We start from the raw sequence: 11,740 nt of genomic DNA, 5'->3' as shown, positions 1-11,740 counted from the left end.
AAAATCCATGTAAATTCTAACCTTACATCTAACTCGACGTAATGTCGTGCTAAATCCGGCACATCACACAAGAATTGGTAAGATTCAGAGTTAAAATGCTATGAAGCGCTTTGCCAATTTCACAACGTGACGAAAATAACTCGCCTTTTGATTGACTCGCGAATGCGCGCACATATTTCATGCCCGCTGCTCGTCAATACCCAGTATTCGCTGCCAGCTTTCCTTTGAATTAGTGCAAGCCCGTGGTCGACATGCGGTGCTATTACGAGGTGCTGAATGTTCCACGAGACGTTGAAGACGCCGACATCAAGAGCGCCTACAAGAAACTCGCACTGCGATGGCATCCAGACAAAAATCTTTCCAATCCAGATGAAGCAAAGGAGCAGTTTCAGTTAGTACAGCAAGCATATGAAGTGCTCAGTGATCGACAAGAACGCGCATGGTATGACAATCACAGAGAGCAAATTCTGCATGGATCCAACAAGGACTTTGAGGATAATTGCCTAGATGTATTCCAGTATTTTACATCTTCTTGTTACAAGGGCTTTGGAGATGATGATGCTGGTTTCTATACAGTTTATAGAAATGTGTTTGAACAGATTGCTAAAGAAGACATGGAGCATATGGATAACAAAGAGGAATTTACTACTATTCCTATGTTTGGTAGTGCAGAGAGTGATTATGAAATGTTTGTTAGACCTTTCTATGCTTATTGGATGTCATACAGTACAAAAAGGAGTTATGTATGGCTGGATCCATATGATATTAAAGAAACAAGAGAACGCCGCATTATTAAACTCATCGAAAAAGAAAATAAAAAGGTGCGGGCGAAAGCGAAGAAGGAACGCAATGACGAAGTGCGTAATTTAGTTGCATTTGTAAGAAAAAGAGATAAGAGAGTTCAAGCAAATGTGAAATTTCTAGAGCAAAAAGCAAAAGAAAATAAATTGAAAGCTGCAGAACAAGCATCACAAGCAAGGAGAGAAAGAAGAGCAGAGAGTAAAAAAGAAGTGCAAGGTGAATGGAGTAAATTTGACAATGTTCAAGAGGAACTAGCAAATATTGAGAAGCAATTAGCTGAGGAGTTTGATGATAAAGATGAAAGTGAAGAAGAGTTGGATGATTTGTACTGTGTGGCTTGTAATAAAGTATTCAAAACACCTAAAGCCTTTGCCAATCATGAAAGCAGTAAGAAACACAAGGAAAATATTGAGAGACTCAGAGAAGAAATGTTGGAAGAAGATGAAGAGTTTGAGACTATAGATGATGAAGAAGATTTATCCAATGATGGAAGCCTCATGGATGCTGAATTAAAAAGTGATAATTCAGAACATGCAGCAGTGAAAAGCGATGGTGTTACTAATGGAAATTTATCCAATGGGAATCTTTCTGATTTAAATAGTGAAGAACTTGAAGAATTAGAAGAGGAAGTAATAAAAACCAAGAAAAAGAAGAATAAAAAGAGCAAACAAATTAGAACAATTCAAATCAATTCCGATGATGAATCTGTAGACTTGTCTGACTTAGAAACTGCAAGAAAACAAAACGAAAACCAATCATACAGAAGTAGAATCATCCAAAATAGAAACACAACCAAATTTAGAAGAAAATCCTACTGCAGAAGGACCAGATGGTGATGCGGACGATGATACCAGTGAGATTACAAACGGAAAAGCAGCATCAAAGAGATCCAAACGACGAAAAGACAAAAAATCTAAACCAACTCCATCTATAGACCTAGAAATAAACAAAGGAAATGCAATTGATATTGAACACACATGTGTAACATGCAAAAATGTATTCACATCAAAGAATAAACTATTTGACCACTTGAAAAAGACAGGACATGGCGTGTACATAGCACCTGAAGACAAAACAAAGATGAAAGAGATGATAAAAGACAAGGGGAAGACGAAAAAGAGCAAACGCAAAGAAACGTGTTGACGATAGTGATTAAAAATGAGTTTACGAAGTCAAAGGAGAACGACGGCTGTAAGTTAAACTAAAATTGAAGACACATAGATATAATATGTATCAATCACAATATAAAACGTACAAAATTGTGTATAAATGTGTACAGATATAAAAATCATTATTATAAATGATGAATGGCAGTGAGATTACTGATTTAGCACCTTAACTTAACACAAAATATTTGATAAAGCATAGTTTATACTATAATAACAGCGTAGGTACTTGAAAAATGGCAAATATGCAAAATTTCACAATAAAAATCAATTTTTCATGCCCTGCGCTGCTTTTAATTCATGGCGCTTTAGTCGTACTAAGTACTCATGACATTTTAGATATTTTAATATCTAATTTATGTTATTATCAAATATAAACACGTATAAATGAAGAGTATACATATGGAATACAGTTACGAGTTGTTTAGTTTTATAAGTCACTTATTTTTGGCACTTGCAAGTCTATTTGTTTCAGAATGCGACATTTCTTGAGATTCGGTTTACGCCATTTATCAAAAATGAGGTAATTTCATATATTTTTGCTTTCTATCTTTAGAAATATGACTATTGTTATTATTTTTTGTTGAAACAGTGAAAAAAATCAATTACCCTTCAGCCGAGCGCAATAAGATCTACATTCTGGACGTCCTCAAAAAACATTTCGACTCTTCTCGTCCCGGCGACGTTTTGGAGATAGCATCCGGTACAGGACAACACGCCGCCTACTTTGCCAAAGCGTTTCCTAATCTAGTTTTTCACCCGTCGGAATTCGAAGATGCTTTGTTTAAAAGTATTCAAGCTTATGCTGATGACTTGCCGAAGAAGAACGTAAAACCGCCGGCGTTGATCAATGTAACCGCTGATGTTGCTACATGGCCATTGGCGTGTAAAAAGTATGATTATATCATTAATATTAATATGATTCATATTTCCGAGTGGGCATGTACTCTTGGACTGTTTCGCGCTGCGGGTAAATTATTATATCCCAAGGGTTTGATGGCTATGTACGGCCCGTACGCCGAAAATGGAATTATCAAACCGGAAAGCAACGTGGATTTCGATGAAAGTTTAAAGTCGAGAAACCCTGACTGGGGATTACGCGATATTTCCGATTTGGAAAAACTGGCCGCAACAAACGGATTGATTTTGATTGATAAATGCGATTTGCCCAGTAATAACAAATGTCTCATATGGCAGAAGAAGTAAATTGATCTGATAAACTAACTTATATGAATAAATTATTATGTTGATGCTCAAATGCGTACCAGTTTTGTGAGTTTATAGCAAACAAATTAAGCTGTGACCTTCATAGATGCGATCCTGGACTTTATCGCTGTTGGTGGATTTGTCCGCCGGCATAGAGAGCATTGCTGCGAGGAAAGTCAAACCTGTTCCTGCTAGAGCCAACCACAAACCTAAACCGATCGCGCAATGGCCAGGATAAAAAGGTGATGAATTATCACAGAGTTTTACAACTCTGGTTGCATTCCAAGCCATAGGATGCAGAGTGAGAGCTAAAATGTAAAAGATTCCCGCGATGGTCTGTGCTGCACCAGTGGTGGTAAACAAGGACTTTTTAAAAATGCTTTGGAAGCAACAAGCTGCAAAACTCATGACTACCGAAACAAACATGATTGTCAAACCTAAAATATTATTAAATATTTAGAATATTAATTACAGTAATGTAAAAATTACCTACCAATTGATATGAAAACAGTCGCAATTTTCCATTCAGTTGGAAATACTTCTGCATCAGTTGCCAAACCGCGTGTTGCTAGTGTCGTGCATTGTAACATATTCGTGCGCTGCTTTTCCATGCATCTTGTGTAAACACCAATTGAATTTTCACCCTTTCCAAGCAGCCATTGTGGACTAAGCAATGCACTTAGCATTATCATGCTTGATAGGAGGCTGGTGAGAGTCCATGATAACGTACGGCACGTCACTATGACATACCACATTGTGATTTGAAAGGTTTTCCTTTTTCAATCAAGTCTTGTGTTTGATAATTTCAGTCTTCTGTAACATATAGAACACACCTCTCATATTAGTGGTAATACCACTGAAACATGACTGCAAAATCAACAACAAGCATACATCGGAAAAAGAAACATCTAAGCAACAATCAGTATGTTATTCAATGCATGAACTGGTTTAAAACGGCTTTAGAAGAGAATGCTGCTCAACTTCCCAAGATATTTATTGATGTAAGTTTAGTTTGTAATGTAGTTACCTTTTTGTGTGGTAAATGAAGTGAATTGTGTTGGAGGTAGGTGCGGGACGTCTTTTACATCATTGTTGATTTGAGGTAGAGCATTTGTGGTATTAATAGAGATTCATGTTTTTTATTCTGCGGTGTGAACTTATGGAGCACGGGTTGGACGCCCGGCCATGTAAACAGTAAACATGTGTATATTGGGTCATCTAACTTCTTTGAAAAAAAGCAAACAAGAGTTATATAGGTACTTTTGATTTTATTTATAAAATTTTCAAATCCACCAAATTTACTAATCTCAAGTTAAACCTACGTTTAATTATGCAATTATTAAGTTACTAATTTTTATCAATCTTTGCAATGACGAGCTTTACCAATTCCATTATCAGCTTTCTTCACTTCCAGTTCAAAACATTTGTTTACCTCGGAATTATCCAATTCAGCAACCATTGATTTGATATCAAAGTTAGTGTTGTTAACTTGTGCGCCATATTGATTAAGTCGATCGTACTTTGCTTCATCATCATGCTCTTTTTCGAAGAAAGCATTGTATTGATGAACCTCTTCCTCTAGTTTTTCAAGTGTATCCAGAATATCTTGTATATCGGTCATATGTTCCAAGCAATCACGCATATTATTTATGTATGAAATACCGGCGAATAAACTCTTCCATTCTTTCTTCGAACATTCCACATATTCGGATGCTTTAACCAGGGAATCATTCCCAATGATCTATAAAGGAAGAACAACATAACATTTACATTTACTGTTTTTGCAGCCCAATATATATTAATTACTATCAATTGTTATGACTTACTAGGACAACAAGACAAAAAATAACAACTGCAGACTTCATTAGTTTAGCAAAATGTTAAAATGTTATGATATAACAAATAAAAGCATGGATTCTGAGTGTTCCGCGCTTTTATAATAGTTACAAAGCAAACAAATTTATAATAATTTGCATAAATACACATAAATGATGAAATTATTCATTTACAAAACAGATCATAAGCTTATTTAAATTACTTAATAAAGTGAAATTGACCATGACAAATTACTATAATGATTTTACCAAACGTAATTCAAATTTCGTTGCCAGGGTGAACGTTATCAACCAGATTTTCCAGTCGCACCAAATCAAACTCAAGTCCATTTTACCTTTACAAATGAAGGTAGTCCTCGAGCAATAAAATACAAATTAAATTCGTTAGAAGATGAAGGACTTCTCACTCTTCAACAGCTCCTACCAACTTTTCCTTATCTCACTGAACTGCGTTTTGAATTCTGTGATCTCAGCTACGATCAAGTGGTTTTCATTCATATGATTCTTCAAGAAAACCATCAAATTGTTCGTTTATCTTTGAACGGGAATCCAAATAGAAATGAATTCGGTAAAAAATCTCACCACTTACTTCATCGCAGCACGAATTTGAAAGTGTACAGCGTACAATTATGTAAGTTGGGACCATCTGTCTGCCAACTGTTCTATAACGAGTTGCACATTCCTGATAAATACACACGAAATTTGGTGAGTCTTAATCTGGGGTGCAATCATTTGGGCGACGTTGGATGCGCCTGGATAGCACAAATTTTGCGTACGAATCGAGCCCTACAGGCGTTAAATATTTCCGAAAATGGTATTTCAGAAACAGGACTACTTGGTTTACTGGAAGTATTCTCTTGTTTCAAACTGCATCTTCATGAAACATTTCAAAAGAGAAAATTGCGTTTCAAACAATTAATGCAGACACATTTTCCTTCGTCTAAAACTGAAGCATTTAAGTCGTCATCAGTATCACCGGATAAATTCGGATTTATTTCGCATGATCCTGTAAATGCTGCGAATCAATTCAATCATCCATTTATTACTGATTCACTCGTGAAGGATGGCCAATTATTTTGTAGCGGAAATAATTCTCTGACGTATCTTAACATTGCATGTGAGTTTTAAATTACTGTACAGAGTAAATTTTTGAAAATTTATCTCATAATTATTGCAGATAATGGCATTACAAGAAATGTTTTGGAGGATCTTATTGAGAAGATCAATTATCAAAAGACACATTTGAAATTTGGCGGTTTACAACGAGTTGTATTTGAAAGTCAGCAGACGTTTCCTGATTTAGAAGAAGAGATTATTAAGCGTTTAAGTAGTCCGAATCAACGGACTACAGCTAGAATTTCAAGAGCCAAATCTTCGTTACTTTAAAATTGTGAAATCAAAACCAAAACCTAAAAGATTCAATGTTTAACGTGGGCAACACAAATTACACATTAGTAATTATATTATTATTGTTATACGTACATATTTTATTCCTCGGGAGGATAAGATAGATGTTATTAGTTTTAAGTAATGTATTTGAATTAATTCTTCTTACTTTTGCAACGAAATGGCTACAAGAACCAAATGTCCCTAGAATTTCCCGCCGTTTCTGCGCGGCCTTTTGCTTAACCGCTCAACTTTTCGATTTTGCGCCATTTTACTGTTAACGTTCGTGCTGCGTACAACGTTTCTGTTGTGATTCTCGTGATTGTCTGTTGTGTTTAAATAATTTAAATCACTCAAAATGTTTGAAGCACGTCTGATTAATAGTGTTACACTGAAGAAGGTCCTCGAAGCCATCAAAGACTTGCTGAACGATGCATCTTTCGACTGCTCCGATACCGGCATCCAACTTCAAGCCATGGACAACTCGCACGTTTCTCTCGTTTCGCTCACCCTTAAATCCGATGGCTTCGATAAATACCGCTGCGATAGGAACATTACAATGGGCATGAATCTTTCAAGGTATTTCTTTCCACAGAATAATTAATCGTTTTTCCTAACGTTTTTTTAAATTGTTCTTTAAACAGTATGGTCAAAATTCTCAAATGTGCAAACAACGACGACACAGTTACAATTAAGGCACAGGATGATGCAGATATGGTCACCTTCATGTTTGAGTCAAAGAAACAAGACAAAATCTCAGATTATGAGATGAAACTGATGAACTTGGACCAGGAACACTTGGGTATTCCTGAGACTGATTTCTCCTGTGTGATTCGCATGCCGTCCGTTGAATTTGCGCGCATTTGTCGCGATCTGGCGCAATTCGGTGAATCAATTGTGATTTCATGCACAAAGGAAGGTGTCAAGTTCTCATCTAGTGGTGACATTGGCAGTGCCAATGTTAAACTTGCTCAAACCAGCAACTTTGAGAAGGAAGAAGAATCTGTTACCATTGAAATGCAGGACCCAGTTTCGTTAACGTTTGCGTGTCAGTACTTGAACTCCTTCACGAAAGCGACACCTCTTTCCGCGCAGGTGCAACTCTCAATGTTCGCTGATGTTCCACTTGTGGTGGAATACACCGTCCCTGAATTGGGTTACATTCGCTATTATTTGGCGCCGAAAATCGAAGAAGAAGAAAACTAATCTCATCACCAACTTACACAAAAGCATGTGCCTTATACACACTTCACTTATTCTTATTTATACTATTAAGTAATCTTACATACAATAAAACACTGAAAACCATAATTAAATCACATTTTATTTCATAGGTTTAAGTTAGATTTACATAATGGACACTACAGAGTGTAATTTCTTTTGCTAGTTGGCTAAGATTACTTTGTTTAGTATTTTTTGTTCCAATCTTCCTGTTCTTCACGTTCCTTGATTACCTGATCCACATGAGGGGTTAGGTACAGAACATCATCTTCAAGTTTGGTCCATTGCTCCTTGGGCAAAATGTCTTTTTGGATGTCAAGCTGAACGGCGCGCAGGATACGATAGTTGCGCTCGTCAATAATATGCTTTGGAACGCGCAGGAGGGCCTTCTTCACGTCTTCGTCCTCGTAGAGGCAATCGTCGCGCATGAGCCCCAATTTGTTGAAACCGGCCAAGTTGTACATCATTTTCTTCAATGGTGTAATATTCTGGCTCATTGAGCGGCGCTGGATTGCCATTAACGAACGGAAAGCCATGTTAAGGCGGTTTTTGAGAGATGTTAAGAAATAATCTGCGACCACAACGGCTAGAAATGTGTGTTAGGTAACTGATGAGACAGTGTTAGTAATAATCGAGAGCTTTAGGGATATTTTTTTATTTGGTTACTAGCATTGAAGCCAAATATTATACAGAATGATTTTGTCTATATAATTATTTGTAATAAATAAAAACAATGAGAGTATATAAGTACAGTATTTTAAATTTAGTATATTTTAAATAAAATTCTAGTTTAAATAATATATTTAATTAAATATTTAATTTTCAAAACAGCAAATTACTTTTAAGTACTACTGTTGTTTTGCCTGTATTTTCCCCCAGATTCTGACACTGACAATCATATGACACTAGTGACACTAGTGACGTATTCCGCATTAAAAATAAAACAATTCGGTTCTGAGATACAATAGCAGCTTGGAGCAAGGTGAGAAGTAATTTTATCTCATCCGTCCTCTAATGTTGTTCCCTTTTAGATGCAAGTTTTTACAACTAATCCATAATGCCATAAACTAACCCTCAAATGGCGTTTTCCTTTATTTTCTTCACAATTGTGAAACATAATTTTTAGTTCATAGCTGTAAGCTAAAAATAAATTCCTTCTGGGTGCTTCATTCACAGTCCACAGATAGTTTTAATGTGGACGTGCATCGCCGATCGCACGTTCTATCTTCATCGAATTTATGATGGTAATGGATACTTATTACAACAACACCCAGAGGCAGCAGTATTCCCCAGGGATGTTGTGGAGTAAAATCAACTCTCTGCACTTGAGCTACCTGGAAATGGAAGCAAGTCCAGAGAAAATCAAACACAAAAAGCAAGCTGGAGGAGTACATCCATCGTTATCTTTGTGAGGCTCATCACAATCAGAAATTTGAGTGCACATCTACACCCAAAGTGCTCCATGAGTCAGCTGCTAGGATGACTGATTTTAGTGGTTATAAGGCTGCATTAGGGTGGGATGCAATTGGTAGATATGCTGCAAATTTACTTACAAAACCATGGAGGAAAGAATACAGACAAATAAAGGTATTTGCACATTTTATTTTTATTTATAAACAATCCTAATTTAAATATAAATTTTTAGATGTATTCTGGTTTCTATAAACATGAAGTAGAGTCAAATTTAGTTGGGGCAGATGCAATGTTTGTTGAAATGGGCTATAAACCAATGGATAATCAACAGCTTATATTAACCGGCCCCGTGTGTCCGGATCGCTTGGCGTCTGTTTCTTTAGATTCAATCATGGCTTATGTGGAATGTCAGATTCTGAAAGAAATTTGGGAAGAAGTTTCACAAGTGTACAATGTCACTTGGCTGGATGTGTTGAATATGCGCGAGATGTACGCTGGCAGTCCACAGGAAACCATCGACGGTGTGATGCATATGAAGAAGCTACCAAGTCCAAAGGCAATGCATTCGTATTATACTCAGCCTCCGCCGCCACCACAGCCGCAATATATGTACGGCCCATCGACGATGATGCCGCCTCACACCTGTTGCGGCAATTTTTACATGCACAACGCGCCATATCCCGGTTACTATTATCCCAGCCAACCGCAAATGTCGCACATGCATCACCCTGCCGGCAGCGGCTGCTCTCATGCTACGGTCAACGCTCCCGCTGTGCCTACTGCACGTCTGATTGAATACGATGGCTTCGATCAGCCAGATGGTCGAGTGGATGAAGTGCAGAAACATCTCGGACAGATGTATTTGAACGATGCCCCAACGGCAAAGTCCGCATCGGAACGCGATGATGGTTCAGGCACCTATGAATCATGGGATTATGTTTATCGCAACCTAGAGAGTCAAGGTTATTCAAAAGATCTTGGGGAACGCGGGGATTTACTCCAAAGTCAAAACACAGCACATGCCAGGCCAAAGTCTAAACATGCTGATGAGAGTAAACGAGAAAAACGTGAAAATAGACATAGCACATATGACAACGTGAGCGATAAGCCCGTCAAGGCGAAAACATCAGTTGAGCCGGTGGTACCGGTAGCTCCTACGCCATCATCTAACACTCAGCCTGCTCAATCGAGGCAAAACAATGGACATGCAGAGTTAGCAGTAGCGCCATCTGCAAGTACAAGTCAACCAGCTACTTCCAAGGGTTGGCATTGTACGACCTGCACGTTTCTTAATCAGAACGAGAAAGATATTTGCGCCATGTGTTCGAAGAGTCGTAAGAAACCAATGGAGGAGCATCTTCAGGTTGGAGGTACCCAGTGCGAAAAATGCACCTATGTCAATGGCAAGGGACAGAAAATATGCAGTATGTGTAGCAGTAGTCTTAATAATTCGCCTACTTATATTTAGAGTTACAATAAACTATCCTAAGTATCTATATGACAGGCATTATTATTTTTTTTCAAAAGAAAATGTTGAAATGTTTATTAAGCAGTGGAAAGAAGAGAATTTATTTTCAGTATTACAAACCGTCCGACACAGGATCAGTCAGTTTTGTGACGGTGTAGATAACGGGCAGCCGACGAGCTTTGGGTAAGTCGGGGCCGAACACCTCAAGCTGACATTCCGGTCTCACTGATAACCACCCAACCATTCTAGAGCTGGTGGCTGGAAATGGTTTCAGTTCTGTTTTGGGCTGGGGGTTTACGTCTTTCTCGAAGTCATATGCCTGCTTCAACTCACTGCGCCCCTTTGCGTATTCTTCGACTAGCCAGCCCCATCGTTCGTCGAATTGTTGCGCAATTCGACTTTCAACGCAAACGCGCTCACGAAAGCATTTGTTTTCATTCGTTTTCATTCGGCTCATGTTTTTAGAAGTGTAAAAATTGATAATATGTAAAAATTTCAACCCTTGTGACGGTTGTTTGTTCAAATTTGATAGAAACTGATTTGAAAAACAAATTTCGTCGAGTTTCATTTTTGGTTGAATAACAGAGTCAAACTTTTTCGGTCGAAGAACAGGGTTGAACTTATTTTCCTAAAAATATTTTTAAAAATATTTTTGATCGAAGAACAGGGTCGAACTTACTTTCATAAAATATTTTCGGCTGAACAACAGGGTCGAACTTTTTGTTAAAATATTTTTGGTCGAAGAACGGGGTCGAACTTATTTTCTTAAAAATGTTTTGGTCGAACAACAGGGTCGAACTTTTATCTTTAATTTTTCCCGTGAAATCGGCGAGATAAAATCGCGATTACCTCGAGAACTAAAAGGGCTACGGAAAAAGGACTTCATATTCGTAATCCTTAAAAAAATCTCTACAAGATAGCGCCCTTCTTAAAAAACTACAAAAAATGCATAAAAAAATTTAATGAAAAGATTTTGTTATAAAAAAGCCAAAAGATTTCTCTTTTTTATGTTTGAAATTAAAAGTTGGAATTTTTAAATTTTGTTTTCAGTTTCTGATAGACAATTTAATTTTATATCGATTATTTTAGTAACTTTTTTGGCCAGCATTTACCATTTAGGCCGTATTTGTAATTTTAACAAAAAATGTATGTAATTTGAATACCGACAAACCAGACTTTGCTAGGGCTATTATTATCAAAAAGCTTTATTTTAGAACAAAATTTTATTAAGATAAAGTATGTAG

General features: G+C 37.1%; 7 protein-coding genes across 7 annotated transcripts; 5 read left to right on the top strand and 2 right to left on the bottom strand.

Moving 5' to 3' along the window:
• The first annotated feature begins 83 nt into the window (after nucleotides 1-83).
• Nucleotides 84-1,887, top strand: LOC135799395 (dnaJ homolog subfamily C member 21-like). Its single transcript, XM_065312493.1, has one exon. It carries the CDS (start codon nucleotides 252-254, stop codon nucleotides 1,635-1,637), a length of 1,386 nt encoding a protein of 461 aa, XP_065168565.1. The 5' UTR covers nucleotides 84-251; the 3' UTR covers nucleotides 1,638-1,887.
• Nucleotides 1,888-2,485: 598 nt separating this feature from the next.
• Nucleotides 2,486-3,225, top strand: LOC135799844 (methyltransferase-like 26). Its single transcript, XM_065313062.1, has 2 exons — nucleotides 2,486-2,490; nucleotides 2,543-3,225. The coding sequence occupies exons 1-2, from the start codon at nucleotides 2,486-2,488 to the stop codon at nucleotides 3,171-3,173; spliced, it is 636 nt and encodes a 211-aa protein (XP_065169134.1). The 3' UTR covers nucleotides 3,174-3,225.
• Nucleotides 3,226-3,338: 113 nt separating this feature from the next.
• Nucleotides 3,339-6,485, top strand: LOC135799397 (uncharacterized). Its single transcript, XM_065312495.1, has 3 exons — nucleotides 3,339-4,174; nucleotides 5,285-6,125; nucleotides 6,186-6,485. Exons 1-3 carry the CDS (start codon nucleotides 4,037-4,039, stop codon nucleotides 6,392-6,394), a joined length of 1,188 nt encoding a protein of 395 aa, XP_065168567.1. The 5' UTR covers nucleotides 3,339-4,036; the 3' UTR covers nucleotides 6,395-6,485.
• LOC135799400 (uncharacterized) lies at nucleotides 4,422-5,154 on the bottom strand. The gene is made up of 2 exons (XM_065312497.1): nucleotides 5,000-5,154; nucleotides 4,422-4,914 (listed from the first exon to the last, which is right to left on the bottom strand). Exons 1-2 carry the CDS (start codon nucleotides 5,036-5,038, stop codon nucleotides 4,531-4,533), a joined length of 423 nt encoding a protein of 140 aa, XP_065168569.1. The 5' UTR covers nucleotides 5,039-5,154; the 3' UTR covers nucleotides 4,422-4,530.
• Nucleotides 6,486-6,625: 140 nt separating the features above from the next.
• LOC135799398 (proliferating cell nuclear antigen-like) lies at nucleotides 6,626-7,710 on the top strand. Its single transcript, XM_065312496.1, has 2 exons — nucleotides 6,626-6,973; nucleotides 7,039-7,710. The coding sequence occupies exons 1-2, from the start codon at nucleotides 6,753-6,755 to the stop codon at nucleotides 7,598-7,600; spliced, it is 783 nt and encodes a 260-aa protein (XP_065168568.1). The 5' UTR covers nucleotides 6,626-6,752; the 3' UTR covers nucleotides 7,601-7,710.
• LOC135799401 (cytochrome b-c1 complex subunit 7-like) lies at nucleotides 7,701-8,245 on the bottom strand. The gene has a single exon (XM_065312498.1). The coding sequence runs from the start codon at nucleotides 8,149-8,151 to the stop codon at nucleotides 7,801-7,803; it is 351 nt and encodes a 116-aa protein (XP_065168570.1). The 5' UTR covers nucleotides 8,152-8,245; the 3' UTR covers nucleotides 7,701-7,800.
• Nucleotides 8,246-8,555: 310 nt separating this feature from the next.
• Nucleotides 8,556-10,524, top strand: LOC135798543 (protein tamozhennic-like). Its single transcript, XM_065311405.1, is given in 4 exon segments — nucleotides 8,556-8,597; nucleotides 8,647-8,991; nucleotides 8,993-9,202; nucleotides 9,261-10,524. Coding segments are annotated over 3 exon segments (1,584 nt in total). The 5' UTR covers nucleotides 8,556-8,597; nucleotides 8,647-8,853; the 3' UTR covers nucleotides 10,497-10,524.
• The last annotated feature ends 1,216 nt before the right edge of the window (nucleotides 10,525-11,740 follow it).

The sequence above is a fragment of the Atheta coriaria genome, unplaced genomic scaffold (assembly GCF_025399875.1).
Source record: "Atheta coriaria isolate IRGN ID8LTWV9N9 unplaced genomic scaffold, Caltech_Dcor_3.1 hic_scaffold_9_pilon, whole genome shotgun sequence".
NCBI classification, from domain to species: domain Eukaryota; kingdom Metazoa; phylum Arthropoda; class Insecta; order Coleoptera; family Staphylinidae; genus Dalotia; species Dalotia coriaria.
Note: the sequence above shows the minus strand (reverse complement) of the source record. Positions and strands in the feature narration are given on the sequence as shown.

Coding starts and splice junctions, on each gene's coding strand:
- LOC135799395 (XM_065312493.1), top strand. CDS start 252: ATGCGGTGCTATTACGAGGTGCTGAATGTTCCACGAGACGTTGAAGAC.
- LOC135799400 (XM_065312497.1), bottom strand. CDS start 5,038: ATGAAGTCTGCAGTTGTTATTTTTTGTCTTGTTGTCCTA. Junction 4,915..4,999: donor TTTTTTGTCTTGTTGTCCTA/GTAAGTCATAAC, acceptor CTTCCTTTATAG/ATCATTGGGAATGATTCCCT.
- LOC135799397 (XM_065312495.1), top strand. CDS start 4,037: ATGACTGCAAAATCAACAACAAGCATACATCGGAAAAAGAAACATCTA. Junction 4,175..5,284: donor TTCCCAAGATATTTATTGAT/GTAAGTTTAGTT, acceptor TTTCGTTGCCAG/GGTGAACGTTATCAACCAGA. Junction 6,126..6,185: donor GACGTATCTTAACATTGCAT/GTGAGTTTTAAA, acceptor TAATTATTGCAG/ATAATGGCATTACAAGAAAT.
- LOC135799401 (XM_065312498.1), bottom strand. CDS start 8,151: ATGGCTTTCCGTTCGTTAATGGCAATCCAGCGCCGCTCAATGAGCCAG.
- LOC135799398 (XM_065312496.1), top strand. CDS start 6,753: ATGTTTGAAGCACGTCTGATTAATAGTGTTACACTGAAGAAGGTCCTC. Junction 6,974..7,038: donor ATGGGCATGAATCTTTCAAG/GTATTTCTTTCC, acceptor TTCTTTAAACAG/TATGGTCAAAATTCTCAAAT.